This window comes from Rhea pennata, unplaced genomic scaffold (genome assembly GCF_028389875.1).
Source record: "Rhea pennata isolate bPtePen1 unplaced genomic scaffold, bPtePen1.pri scaffold_33, whole genome shotgun sequence".
Classification (NCBI taxonomy): Eukaryota; Metazoa; Chordata; class Aves; order Rheiformes; family Rheidae; genus Rhea; species Rhea pennata.
The window spans coordinates 935,333-949,550 of record NW_026907680.1 but is presented as its reverse complement, the minus strand read 5'-3'; the positions used below and the strand labels follow the sequence as shown (position 1 = coordinate 949,550).

The window sequence follows — 14,218 nt, the reverse complement described above, 5'->3', positions numbered from 1 at the left end:
CCAGCCAAGAGCCACCCGACTTGGGGCAGTTGGTTTAATTCAGCTGCAGAGAACTTCCTGGGTGCTCGCGTGGCTCACAAGCAGAGCTGCTGCTGCTGCTGCTGCTGCTGCCGTTGTGGCTGCTGCTGTGGCCACTGCCGCTCCCCATGGGGCTCCCACTGCCACTGATGGTCTTTCTGACATGGGTCTTCGTGTGCCGCTGCCACTGCCAGTGGGGCTGCCGTTGTGTCCAACATTGCAGCTCCCACTGTCACTGCCGCTGTGTTTGCCGCTGGCACTTGGGCTGCCGCTGTGCCCGCCACTGGGGCTCCCAGTGACGCTGCCACCGCCAGTGGATCTGCTGCTGCGTCTGCCACTGAGGCTTCCAGTGCCACTGCCACTCTGTCCGGCACTGGCACTGGGGCTGCCGCTTGGTCTGACAGTGGGGCTTCCACTGCCCCTGCCGCTGACACTGGGGATGCCGCTCCGTCTGCCACTGGGGCTCCCGCTGCCACTGCCACGCTGCCTGCTACTGATACTGGGGCTGCCGTTCTCTTTTGCAGTGGGGCTTCCACTGCCGCTGCCTCTGGGTCTCCCGCTGACACTGCCGCTGATACTTTCCCTGCCACTGCTGCTGCGTCTTCTGCTGAAACTGGCTCTGCTGGGCTCTTTGCCACTGCTGCTGCTCTTTCTTCTGCTTGCCTGTGTCTCCGCACACGGCTCTACTTCCCCCTGCACAAGGAGGCAGAAAGAACAGGCTGTGTTCTGCCCTGGCAGAAAAGCGAAGGAAGACTGCAGACTCGTGAGGGCCGGGGATGTTTGCGGGAGCTTCTGAGGGTGTTGCCAGCCTCACCGTCATGGGACATGGGAGCTTGTTTGGACACAGCTCATCAGCACGTGGCGGAGGCTGCTGGTGCCAGGACTGGCAGGTACCTGTGTCGTCTTGGCTTCAGCAGTCAGGGAGAGCTTTGCAAAGGGGCACACCAATGCTGGAAGCATCCCTTTGCGCTCAGCTGCTCAGATCTTGCAGGTGCCACTGTTGGAGGCCATTCTCAGCACTCAACAGCTGCCCCTTGGCTGGAAGGCAAGGCTGAGCCCAGGCCAGCCCTGTGGCTTGCTCATGGGGCAATGGGGCTGCAGCCGCACTGACACCTTGTCTCTCTCGCTCGGCCTCAGAGCCCTCCTGCTTCTCTCCTCCCCTACTCCCTCAACCCCGCTCCCATTTGCAGAAACAGCCCTTCAGCTCCACAGCAGTGCTGGGCTTTTGCTGAGTGCTGCAAGGAGGGACTTAGTGACAAGCTTTAAGCCACATCAAGCCCATGTCAGGAAAAGTCACAGCATGCTCTAGGCAGCACAGTGGCTCGGGGATTACAAGTGGCACCCCTTGCTGCCTCACTGCCCCTCAGTTCTGCCAGGCTTCTCCTGGAGCTGCCACATACCTGCCCTGTCTTGCAAGGCCCCTCTTGACTGTCCAGCCCCTCCTCCTCTTCCTCTAGGCAGGAGAAGTAGACCTTCAGGGTCACTTGCTTGTCTTCTCCCAGCTGGTATTGGATGATCTTCTGAATACTGGGCTTTTCTTCAGCCAGATTCTCAGCACCCTCCTGCACCTGCAAGACAACTCCACACTGTGCAATGTGCCCCACTTCCAAGTCCACTCCGCTGCTCTCCACATGCTCCTCGCCAGCATCCGGGGACTGCAGGACCTTGGCAATCACCAGGCCCCTAGCTCTGACCTGGCCTGGGGCACCCCGCCGGACAACGGCTGCTGCAGGCAGGGGCTCCGCAGCCCCAGCGGCAAAAGAGCAAGGGGCATCGCAACATGTCCCAGGCTTTGTGACCTTTCTCCTGAGCCTTCCTGCCAGCACCCTATTGCCCTGAAGGGAAGACCAGCCATGCTGAACATCCCCTTCTCATTCACACCAAGCATCTCAATAATCACACAGCTGAGCAGAAACTCTCCATGGTCTCTCACTGAAAACCCCAGCACTACCATGGCCAGAAAAAAAGAGAGGCCCCCAGGGGCTCTGCTGGAGTGTTCAAGGAGGGCACAGCAGCAAGAGCTATATTGCAAAACTAGAGCCCAAGCAGTGCCTTTGAAGGCAAGCCCTGGGCCAAGTCAGCCAGGGCTCAGCAGAGCCCATGGGAAGGGCTCTTGTCCCAGAGAAGAATGCTTCTGCAGACAAAGGAGCTCAGGGAGGAGCACCTACCTGTCTTGCCTTCGGAGCGCTTTCATTCACAGCCCACACAGCTCGCACTCTAGCACGTGGCGGTTGTTCCCCGGCGGCTGGGGCCGGCCGTTTGGCAAAACACTCTGGGGTGGTGGAAAACATCCTGCAAATAGGCATCAGGGAGGTGGCATGAGCCCGGGGAAGCTGGGGAGTTTGGACTCCACGCAGCGCTCCCAAGGGGGGCACCTGCCTCTGCAGCAGAAGGCAGTTCTGCAGCAGCAGCACGGGGGTTCCACTGACGGGGATCACATCCACAGACACGGAAATCACCTCCCGCCAAAACACCCACAGCTGCACAACGTGCCCGCTGGAGAGCTCCGGGTGCCCACAGCGAGACTTTCTCTCCAGGCAGCAAGGAGAGCAGCAGGGTCCCCTACAAGGACAGCCTCCAACTCACACCATTACCTGTGTCCTGCCAACTGCATTAGCCACTGCTCCGTGGCCCCAAGGACTCGGTGTACAGGGATAAGCAATGGATTGCTGCTGGGCACACAGCAACAGAGAAGGAGAAAGGCATGAAGGCAGTCCAGAATAAAGCCCTTGCGTGGTGGGAGCCAGCACAGAGTTGGCCAAAGCCCCCCACAGAGCCCACATGAAGGCAGAACATGCCCGGAGGTCACAGGGACGCTGTCGCTGGGAAGTCTTGCTCCCAAAGCACTTTCAGAGCAGCCTTCGCCAGCCCTGGCACTGCAGCCCTAACAAACCTGCGCCGAGAAGATGCTCCCTTGCTAAACTGGAGGCTAGGGAGCCAACAAATATACTCACGTTGGAAACATATGGCGACGGGGAGTAGGGGCCTGGACATCGAGGGCTTTGGTGGCTGCAAGGATCGAGTCTCTCATCTCCAGCATCTGCACAGGGGAGAAACACAGGTGAGATGCTGCCAAGAAGAGGATCTTGCTGCTCACAAGGGCAGCCAATGTTTGCACTGTTCAGAGAAGAAGCTGCTTCTCAGAACAGCAGAAACAACCTTCTCTCTTGCTCACTGCAACCCCTCCATTCTACACAATAGCTGCTCCCTGGACATACAGGCAAATGGGTAAAAGCTCTGGCAGGCTTTTGTCAAGGGCAAGAGCCAAGAGGCTGATGCAGGAGAGCAGTTCTTGCCTAAGGGAGAGACTGAAGGAGGGCAGCGCAGGGGAGGGCCGCTGACTAAGATCAAGGGCAATGTGCAGGGCAGTCCTGCCAGGGAGGACAGGAGGGGGCAGTGGGGGCTACGGCAGATCTCTTTTCCCAGAAGGGAAAGTTATTTCTCAGCCTCTGCTCTGACCCTTCCCATGCGCCTTCCTGCAAACACCCTACTGCCCTGAAGGAAAGACCAGCCACACTGAACATCCCATTCTCATTAATCACACAGCTGAGCAGAAACAGAATTTTCTATCGCAGAAAGGCTCTGCAGTTCAGAGGCAATCAAAAAAGGGGCCCCGGTACCCCTGTTGGTGTGCTCAAGGAGGGCGCAGCAGCAAGAGCTATAATGCAAACCTGGAGCACAAGCAGTGCCTGTGAAGGCAAGCCCTGGGCCAAGTCTTGCAAGGCTCAGCAGAGCCCATGGGAAGGGCTCTTGTACAGCCAGCGCCCATAGCACAAGGCCTGGGCAGAGAGCAGGCTGGCACATGAGGGGCCTCAATGAGGAGCACTTACCACTCCAGATCTCTGACGGTCCTTGCTCAGAGGACATGCAGATAGTGCTCGGGCTTCTCTCCGTTTCTTCTTCCTGCCCGCTGCTGCGCTCTGTGCAGAGCACTCTGAGGTGACTGGCACTGGCCTGCAAAAACACACCGCGGAGAGGTGATATGAGCACAGGGGGAATTGCGATTCCCTGTCGGAGGCGGGCTTGCGGAATCATAAGACGACCCAATATGAGCTAGCAATATGATCCGTTTATTTCAGCAACTTAACCTGCTTATATACCATCGTATGCTGTTCACACGCTCAAGCATCCAGCTGGCTATATCTAATTGGCTTACTACTATAGTTCACGCTGCAAAGCTCTCTGCTATTGGCTATCCACATATTCACTGTCCCGTCTCGCCAACCCCTTCATCCTGTTTTTACACAGCATTCATTCTTACTCCCTCATTACTTGTCCTTCAAGGTGTCTCCAAGGTTACTCCATATCAGCAAGTCAGGGTTGCTCATTTGCACGGCCTGATATCCATGCTCAGGCAGCCAATTCTCTACAATTCCCTACTTGGCCCTCACCAGCTTCACACCTGCTCCTGCAGCAGAAGTGGATCACCTCTCACCAAAACACCTGGGGCTGCACGTCATGCCTGAAGGAGAGCTCCAGGAGCCCAAGGGAGACTCTCTCCAGGCAGTGAGGAGAGCAGCAGGGTCATCTGCAAGGACAGGCTCTAAAACACAGCATTACCTGCTGTCCTGCCAACTACACAAGACTGCTCCGTGGCCCCAAAGACTCTGTGTTCAGGGGTGGGAAAGAGGTTGTTGCTGGGCACCCAGTGTCAAAGAAGGAGAAAGGCATCAAGCATTTACACACAAAGCCCTTAGCAAGTGGACGACATCACAGAGTTCTGCAGAACCCTCTCCCCCTCCCTCAGAGCCCAGATGAACGCAGAGCATGCATGCAGGTCACTGCGACTGTATCCCTGCTACCTGACACTTGATGGGAATGGTCCGTGTTGTAACTTTTTGTATCTGTACTACCTGATACTTGGTGGGAATATTCTAGTGTTGTAACTTTTCAGTGCCTGAACAATACCGCTGTGTTAAGCAGGATACAAATAAGTAACTGACAAGGTCTTGGAAATCTGTGAGAAAGAACAGTGGATGGTTACATGTTGATTCGGTGGCTTCCAGCCACAGAATCACCACGAGAAGCAGTCAACATGAAGGTCAGAAGCTGAAGAGTAGTGAAATAGCGACCCCCAAAGCCAAATGTGGCCCCCGAAATAAGTCTGCACGCGTGCGCAGTATCATAGCCTGGTTATGCAACCGGGGCGGAGTTGGGCTAGACTCCCTGCACTTGCTGGCCCCAGGTGCCGGGACTCCCGCCTACCACAAGTAATCATAAATACCGGAGTTTTTCTGAAGGAGAGAGAGGCTGCTACACAACAGAGGACCACGTTGCCTCCTCGGGGACGCCCGAAAAGATTGTGCCTGCCGACTCTCTCTCTCTCATCATGCAGATGATTGGGACAAGCATTGAGGTGGTCCTTCTCGAGATTACCATTGGGTCGGTCTGTTTGTAAGTATCTACTAATAAACTGCTTGCTCCTAAAGAGTGTTTGTGTATGTGTGTGTGTATGTGATTTTGTGCCGGCTTGCCAATCCGGACATTTGGCCCCCGGGAATCTAACTAGAAAAGGGACCCAGCCGCTGGGAAGACTTGTTCCCAAAGCACTTTGAGAGCAGCCTGCCCCAGCCCTGGCAATGCAGCCCTAACAAACCTGTGCGGAGAGGCTGCTGCCTTTGTCAGGCAGGGGGAAAGAAGGAAGGCAAAGTACTCACGTTGGAAAAATACTTCGAAGAGGTTCAAGGGACACAATCGAAGCTGCTTTAGTGGCTGTCAGGATTGAATCCCTGCGTATTTTCATCTGCAAAGGTGACAAAGAGAGGTGAGATGCTGCCAAGGAAAGGATCTTGCTGCTGGCAAGGGCAGCCCAAGTTTCCATGCTTCAGAGAAGAAGCTGCCTCGCAGAACTGCAGAAAAACCCATTGCTTTTGCTCACAGCAGCCCCTCCATTCCACACAAGACCAGCTGCAGGGGAATATGGGCAAAGAGCTAAATGATCTGGCAGGCTTTTGTCCAGGGAAGAGCCAAAAGGCTGATCCAGAAGAGCATGAAGGAGTCAAGGGAGGCAAACACAGGGGAAGGCAGCTCACTGAACTCTAGGGCAATGTGCAGGGCAGTCCTGCTAGGGAGGACAGGAGGGGGCAGTGGGGGCTACAGCAGCTCCGTTTTGCCAGAAGGGAAGGTTCTTCCCCAGCCTCTGCTCTGAGCCTTCCTGGGAGCCTTCCTGTCAGCACCCTTTTACCCTGAAGGGAAGCCCAGCAAGGCTGAACATCCCTTTCCTGCTTGAAACAAGCATCTGAATTATCACAGAGCTGAGCAGAAACTCTTCACTCGCTCTTCACTTTCTATCACAGAAAGGCCCAGCACTTCCAGTGCCACCAGCAGGAGGGCCCCAGAGGCTCTGCTGGTGTGTTCACGGAGAGCAAGGTGCAACAGCGTGTGCATTCCAAAACTACATTCACCACCGGCGCCTTTGAAGGCAGGACTGGGCGATGTCGGGCAGGGCTCAGTGAACCCATGGGAAGGGCTCTTGTAAGCCAGCGCCCATAGCACAAGGATTTTCCAGGAAGGACGCTGGCAGAAGAAGGACCTCCAGCAATGACACTTACCGCCCTGGCATTCTCGTCCACTTCATTCCCAAGCCACTCAGTAGGTGCTCCAGCTTCTGAAGATGGCTTCCTCCCGCCTGGCACTGCCTTCTGGGCAGAGCACTCTGGGGTGCCTAGGGTTGGACTGCAAATACACACCGCGGGGAGGTGGCATGAGCACAGGGGCAGTTTCAGCCATTTCAGCCTGACAAGTTGGGCACCTACTTCTGCCGCAGAAGGCAGTTCTGTAGCAGAAGCAGAAGCACGTGGGTCCCACTGACTGGAGTCACATCCACAGGAACTGGGATCACCCCCTAACAAAACACCCAGGGCTGCAGATCATGCCCAAAGGAGAGCTCTGGACACAACCACAGTGAGAATTTCTCTCCATGCAGGAAGGCAAGCAGCAGGGTCATCTTCCAGGACAGGCTCCAAGGCACAGCATTACGCGCTGTGCTGCCAACTACATTAGCCACTGCCCCGTGACCCTGAAGAGTCTGTGTTCCGGGATGGGCAATGGATTGTTACCAGCAATTGCTACGCGCTACCGGCGCCCCCATGGCCGGCGAGGGCGAGCCCGGGCGCCGCAGGCACTGCCCGCAGGACGCGCTGGGTGAGCGCCGCGTTGCACCATGCCGGGGGGGCCTGAGCATCGCACCGGGGGCGGTTCTCAGGCCTCGCCCTGGGTGGCAGGACAGGACTGGGCTGTGCACTGGGGGGGGGGGGGGTGCGACAGGGTGACACCGAGTACTGTGGGGTTGGGGGGGAAGGGGGACGAAGGTCCCTCCTGGGTGTTGCACCCAAGGGGAGGGGTCCTGGGCATTGCACCGGGGAGGGGGGGCGGGTTGCAGGGTGGGGGAGTTGTCACTCCTGGGCACTGCACTGGAGGGGGGTGAAGGACCCTGCTGGGTGTTGCACGGGGTGGGAGGTGTCAATCCTGGCCTTTGCACTGGGGGAGCATTGCACCTGGGGGGCAGATTTGCCTGGTGTGGGGGGGTTCCCTCCTAGGCATTGCACGGCGGGGGGGGGGGGAAGGGTCCCTGCTGGGTGTTGCACCCATTGGGAGGAGTCTGGGACATTGCACTGGGGGGGGGCTTTGCACGGGGGGGGGCGTGCCAGGGCGGGGGCCCCTCCTGGGCTGTGCACTGGATGCGGGGCATGGTCCCTTCGGGGTGCTGCACCCAATGGGAGGGGTCCTGAGCCTTGCACTGGGGGGGCTTTCCACAGGGGGGCATTGCATGGGGGGGAGGGGAGGAAGATCCCTTCTGGGTGTTGCACCCACGGGGAGGGATCCTGGACATTGCATTGGGGGGGGGGGGCTTTCCATGGCAGGGGTGTTGCACCTGGGGGGCAATATGCACGGTGTGGGGGGGTCCTTCCTGGGTCGGGCTGCAGCGGGTGCTGGAGTGCATGAGCCTGGGAAGGGGGTGGGGTTTTTTTCGAGGGGGGGGGAAGCAGGGGCTCTGGTGCGGCGCCAGGGCCGCAAGGGGACGAACGCGCGGCGCCTCCGAGGCCCGGCATGGCCCGGCTTGGCCTGGCCCGGCCCGTCCTGGCCGCTGCCTCTCTTGCAGCCGCTGCCGGGGAGCCGGAGGTGCGGGGCGAGGGGCCGCGGTGGGGCTCGCTCTGCGACCGTCGCTGCACCACCATCAACGACCCGCATGGCGACCTGCCCTCGGCCTCCCACCCCCACGGCATCCTCGCCCCCCGCATCCTCGCCCTCCGCATCCTGCCCGGTAGGGAGCCCGGCGGCGGCAGCGGCGAGGGGGGTCCGCGCGGGGGGTCCCCGCGCCAGCGCCCGCGCCCGCTCACCTCTCGCCCGCAGTCGTCACCCGCCAGCAGCACTTGAACGAGGTGCCGGCGTGCGAGAGCTGCGGGGCAAAGACCACGCTGACGGCCGAGAGCGCGGTGGAGGCCAACAAGCTCTCCAACGACGTCAAGGTGGGTCCGTCCCCCCGCGGACCATGCCCATCCTGCTGTGCGGGAGGGGAGGGGGTCTTTTCTTTGGCCGCTACCTTCTCCTCTCTGCAGTTCGGCTTCAAGAAGTGGAAGAGCCACGCGACCGCCCGGCCCTGGGAGGACCGCTCGGAGATCAGGAAGGAGCTCTACTCCGACCTGAACGTCGTCCGCGGCTTTGGAGGTGGGTGGCCGCCGAGGCTCTAGGGTCCGCGGCAAAACCCTGTTGGGAGGAGGGAGCCCGGTTAACACCCCCCCTCCCCCGCCGTGCACGTGGCGAAGCGGCTGGCGGAGCAGCGGAGGGGCCGGTCGCTGTCTGCAGGCTCCACGGTGACGTTGGGCAGCATCCTCTACGCGCTGTTCTTCGGCTGGTGGCTGGCGCTCCTCTGCGTCCTGGTGGCCGCCGAGATGTTCCTCACTGTCGTGGGGGATCCTTACGGTGAGTCCTCCCCAGGTGCCCGTCCCCGGTGCGACCGGGCCGGGCTGTCGTGGTGGGGGACGGGTCGTGCGCGTCGGGGTCCTGCCCCGCATCCTGATGCCGCTGTCCCCGCAGGGTGGCTCTGCAGGGACCTGGGCGGCTACTTCCTCTGGCCCTTCAGCAAAGTGATCCAGCGGGTGGAGGTAACGGCCGGGCGCCGTCCGTACGTCCGTCCCCACCAGCCCTGGTGGGCACGCGCCCGGCCCCAACCTCCTTGCTCTCCGCCAGGGTCCCGCCGCGGAGGCCGACGGCACCCGGGAGACCTCGGCCCTCTGCACCCCTGTCCTCCCTAGCAGGACGGCCTTGGCCTTTCTACTACAGGAGGGCACAGCCTGTTCCTTTCTGCCTCCTTCTCCAGGGGGAAGAAGAGCCATGGGCGGAGACAGGGACAAGCAGGAGAAAGAGCAGCAGCAGTGGCAGTGTCAGCGGCAGACCCGGTGGCAACAGAAGACAGAGCAGCAGTGGCAGGGGCAGTGGCAGCACCAGTGGCAGCCACAGTGCCGGCAGCAGCCCCACTGGCAGTGGCAGTGGGAGCCCCAGTGGCAGACAGAGCGGCAGCCCCACCGGGAGCCCCAGTGGCACTGGAAAACCCACTGTCAGACAGAGCAACAGCCCCAGTGTCAGCAGCAGCCTCACTGGCAGTGGCAGTGGAAGCTCCAGCTGCAGGCACAGCAGCAGCTCCAGTGCCAGTGTCAGACAGAGCGGCAGCAGCAGTGGAAGCTCCAGTGGCGGGGACAGCAGCAGATCCACTGGCGGTGGCAGCAGCAGTGGAAGCCCTGGTGGCGGGCACAGCGGCAGCCCCACTGGCAGCAGTCAAAGACCCCATGTCAGGGTGATCCAGTGGGTGGAGGTAATGGCCAGGCACCGTCCGTACGTCCGTCCCCACCAGCCCTGGTGGGCACGTACCCGGCCCCAACCTCCTCGCTCTCCGCCAGGGACCCGCCGCGGAGGCCGACGGCACCCGGGAGACCTCGGCCCTGCTCGGCGGCCTAGCGCCCGGCCACTGGTGCCCCGCGGACCCCGGCTACCGGGTGAGCGCCTGGCGCGGGAGGTGCTGGACGGGGCCCGAGGGCCTGCTCTTTGGGAGCCCGGCTGCTCCCGTTTGGGTTTTTCCACCCTAAAAACCTGCCGCCACCAGGCCGTCCTTGCAGCAACGCGCTGCCGCCGCCGCCGCCGCCGTGTGGCTCTGCCTGGGCTACCCGGCGCTGGCACTGGCCCACGGGCTCGTCTGCTTCGTCACCTGGCTCCTCTTCTTCCTCATCCCCGTCACCAAGATGAGCACGTCCCACCGGGTGCTGCTGCCGCCCCCAGAGTGGGTGCGCATCCGGCGCCTGCGCATGGTGGGTGGCCCCTGGTGCTGGGGGTGGAGTGTCCCCTCTCGATGGGCTGGCTTTTGGCAGGGGGGGACACCCAGACCAGTGTCACCCGCTTGGTTTCCTCCGCCCCGCTGCCGCCGCCGCAGACAGACGTGCCGCTGGAGGCGGAGGTGATCAAGTGCTGCTACCGCGCCGTCAACGCCTACTACTACAAGTACGCCGTGGACGGCATCAACGTCTTCGCTGTCAGTATCTTTTTCCCTGCCACTTCCTTTTTGTGTGTACGCGGGGACACGTCAACTGGGCACCTCCTTGAGGTACCACCTCTCAAAAACCACCGCCCTCCCCCCCCCACTTCGGACACGTTCTTGACGGCTGCCGCAGACCTGCTGCTGCTGGTGGTGGTGACGCTGGTGCTGGGCTACGTGGACGGGCGCAACTGGCTGACGAGCTCGCCCGTGAAGTTCGCTCTGGCGCTGCTCTCCATCATGCCCCTCTCCTACTACATCGGCATGGCCATCGCCAGGTGAGCAGCTGCCTGGTGCCGGGGCCGCCCCGCGGCGCTGCTTCCCGCCCCGTTGACCCTCTGCGCTTCCCGTCCCCGCAGCATCTCGGCGCAGAGCAACGTCGCGGTGGGGGCGGTGGTGAACGCCACGTTCGGCTCCATCATGGAGCTCACCTTCTACATCACGGCGCTCATCAAGGGTGCCCGCAAGGGCAGCAAGTGCTATGAGGAGATCGTCAAGGCAGAGCTGACGGGCACCCTGGTGGGCTGCGTCCTCCTGGTCCCGGTGAGCCCGGCGGGGAGGAGGCGCTTGTGTCACGAAAGCCCCCATCCTCCAGCGTGAGAGGAGGAGAGGACCTCCTCACCGAGGTCACACTGACAGCCATGTTCTCTCCGAGGGCTTGTGCACGGTCATAGGAGGCATCCGGCACCAGGAGCAGAGGTTCAACAGCCGCTCGGCGGGTGTCAGCTCGGCCCTGCTCTTCCTCTCCGTGGGAGGTGAGTGCCCCGGCGGCGGTGCCAGCGGGGGGAGGATGTCCCACGCCGTGGCCTGGCGCCCACTTCCACCTCTCCTGCCAGCAGGCGTCTTCGCCCCGATGCTCTTCTCCAAGGTGTACGGGAGGCTGGTGTGTGGCGAGTGCCACAACATCACCCAGAACGCGCTGGGCCACTACCTCTGCCAGAGCTGCCACTTCGACCTGGTAAGCCCCCAAACCGCAGCACCCGCGGGCGCCCGTAGCCTGCCCGGCTCCTCGCCGGCGGCCCGCAAAGGGCGCTGCAGGGTACCCAGAGCACAGCCACGGCGCTCGCCCCGCTGATGAGCTCTCCATTGCAGGTGCAGAACAACGGCATGCTCTACTACAGCCACGTCCAGTGAGTGTTCTGGGGTGGACCCGGTCCCCGTGTCAGGGTGGCACTTCGTGGTTGGCTCACAGGTCCTCAGGGAGCTGCCTGGTCGCGGGCAGGGCGTCCCCCCTCCTGGGGATGGCACCGCTGTGCCTGTCTGGTCCCAGGGCTGGACCACGCTGCGTACATGCAAGTGCCTGGCAGAGCCTGCTCTTGGTTTTCTGCCCCCGCTGCCTCTGCTTCCAGCTTCCAGACCTTTGGGCAACTCAATGTAATTGGTCCTTCGGGAAGAGGAGGGCCTTTTCCCCTAGCCCATAGATGAAAGTAATGCGGATGCTGCTCATTTGTGGAGAGCAGGGCTGGGTGTCTCAGGAAAATTTTGGAGGCTGAGGAAGAGTCTGCATACTTTTGTCAAGCCTTGTGAGCAGCTTAGTGGAAAAACTCAAGCGGCGTGAGGTGCAAGAGGAATGCTGGTAGGAATGCTGCTGGAGGGAAGAATGCCTTGGGTGAATATCTCCCCAAAGCTGTGGTGTTTCCCCTTGGGCAGTGCCCTTCCTTTGACTGCCAGCAGCAAGGAGGAAGGAGAGTCATTTCCAGGCAGCAGTCAGGGGTGTTGATCAGCAGGCTCGAGAGGGTGTGGCCTTGGTCAGGCAGCCCTTAGAGGCAAGGGCAATTTGTTTGGTCACTTTGAAGAGGTAGTAAGGAGGGACATGAGTGCCCGAAGACGGAAGGAATGCAAGGGACAGAGCAGTTATTCCTGGTTTTATTTCTGAAGCTTCCAAGAAAGCTTGTCCTTGGGGGCCACACAGCAGTGGCTACTGGAGTGCTCAGGACCGTGGGTAATGGTGTGTGCTGGAGCCTGTCCTTGGAGCTGACCCTGCTGCTCTCCTTGGTGCCTGGAGAAAAAGTCTTGCTGTGGGCACCCAGAGCTTTCCTTCAGGCACGTTGTGCAGCCCCGGGTGTTTGGGTGGTGGGGAGTCTCTGTGTCACACTTCCCCACGGTGTGTATTTGCAGCATGCTGCCAGCAATTCAGCCTAGCTCTGCAAAGGAGGATTTACTGGGCTGGAGGAAGCAGCTGCCCGAAGCCAGAGCGGGAGCTGGCTGGCCCGAGATTGGCTATCAGAAGTCAAGAGAGGTAGGTGCTCCTGAAGGAGGTCCTTCTTTTGCCAGCTTGCTTTCTGCCAAAGCATCATGCTGTGGGCGCTGGCTGGACAAGAGCCCTTCCCATGGGTTCCTCTGGGCCCTGCGTGACTGTCCCCGGGGTTTGCTGTCAAAGGCGCTGCTTGTGCTCCACTTCTGCAGTGCATCTCTCATGACTCCTTCACTCTCCATTAACGTCTCCCAGCAGAGCCTCTGGGGCCCTCGCTCTAGTGGCCGTGGAACTGCTGGGCCTTTCTGCTATAGCAGATGGAGAGTTATACAGAGGTGTGATTATTCAGATGCTTGGTTCAAACTGGAAAGGGATGTTCAGCGTTGCTGGGCTTCCCTTCAGGGTAAAAGAACACTGACAGGAAGGTTCCCAGGAAGGCTCAGAGCAGAGGCTGGGGAAGAACCTTCCCTTCTGCAAAACGGAGCTGCCATAGCCCCCACTGCCCCCTGTCCTCCCTAGCAGGACTGCCCTGCACATTGCCCTAGAGTTCAGTGAGCTGCCTTCCCCTGCGCTCACCTGCCTTGACTCCTCAATGCTCTGCTGGATTAGCCTCTTTGTGCTTGCCCTGGACATAATCCTGCCAGAGCTTTTAGACTTTTGCCTATATTCTCCTACAGCTGGTCTTGTGTGGAATGGAGGGGCTGCTGTGAGCAAGAACGATGAGTGTTTCTGAGTTTCTGAGAGGCAGCTTCTTCTCTGAGCAGTGCAAACATTGGCTGCCTTTGCCAGCAGCAAGATTCTTTCCTCGGTCGCATCTCACCAGTGTTCTTCACCTTTGCAGATGCTGAAGATGAGGGACTCAGTCCTCGCAGCCAGCCAGAGGAGTGAGACTGAGGCCCCTTGTGCTCTTCCAAGCATTTTTCCAACGTGAGTACTTTGCCTTGCTTCTTTCCCCTGCCTGAGGAAGGCAGCAGCCTCTCCGCACAGGTTTGTTAGGGCTGCAGTGCCAGGGCTGGGGGAGGCTGCTCTGAAAGTGCTTTGGGAGCAAGACTTCCCAGCAGCTGCATCCCAGTGGCCTGCACGCATGCTCTGCCTTCATACAGGCTCTGTTGGAAGGCTTTGGCCAGGAATTATGCTGGCTCCCACCATGCAAGAGCATTATTCTGGGCTGCCTTCACGCCTTTCTCTGTCACTGGGTGCCCAGCAGCAATCCATTGCCCATCCCGGAACACAGAGTCCTTGGGTCACGGGGCAGTGGCTAATGTAGTTGGCAGCACAGTGCGTAATGCTGTGCCTGGGAGCCTGTCCTGGAAGATGACCCTGCTGCTCGCCTCCCTGCATGGAGAGAAATTTTCACTGTGCTTGTGTCCAGAGCTCTCCTTCAGGCATGACGTGCAGCCCTGGGTGTTTTGTTAGGGGGTGATCCCCGTTCCTGTGGATGTGACCCCAGTCAGTGGGACCCACGTGCTTCTGCTACAGAG

General features: G+C 60.3%; 1 protein-coding gene across 1 annotated transcript; it reads left to right on the top strand.

Moving 5' to 3' along the window:
• The first annotated feature begins 8,067 nt into the window (after positions 1–8,067).
• On the top strand, positions 8,068–11,677 carry LOC134154672 (uncharacterized). The gene is made up of 13 exons (XM_062601351.1): positions 8,068–8,239; positions 8,341–8,486; positions 8,577–8,685; positions 8,824–8,940; positions 9,055–9,122; positions 9,915–10,010; positions 10,131–10,319; positions 10,442–10,544; positions 10,680–10,821; positions 10,903–11,086; positions 11,199–11,298; positions 11,383–11,501; positions 11,636–11,677. Exons 1-13 carry the CDS (start codon positions 8,068–8,070, stop codon positions 11,675–11,677), a joined length of 1,587 nt encoding a protein of 528 aa, XP_062457335.1.
• Positions 11,678–14,218: the final 2,541 nt, after the last annotated feature.

What these genes read in the sequence shown, in the direction of transcription:
- LOC134154672 (XM_062601351.1), top strand. Translation starts at nt 8,068, where the DNA reads ATGGCCCGGCTTGGCCTGGCCCGGCCCGTCCTGGCCGCTGCCTCTCTT. An exon ending in TGTCGTGGGGGATCCTTACG is followed by an intron (nt 8,941 to 9,054) that starts GTGAGTCCTCCC and finishes CTGTCCCCGCAG; the next exon opens with GGTGGCTCTGCAGGGACCTG. An exon ending in GCTGCGTCCTCCTGGTCCCG is followed by an intron (nt 11,087 to 11,198) that starts GTGAGCCCGGCG and finishes GTTCTCTCCGAG; the next exon opens with GGCTTGTGCACGGTCATAGG.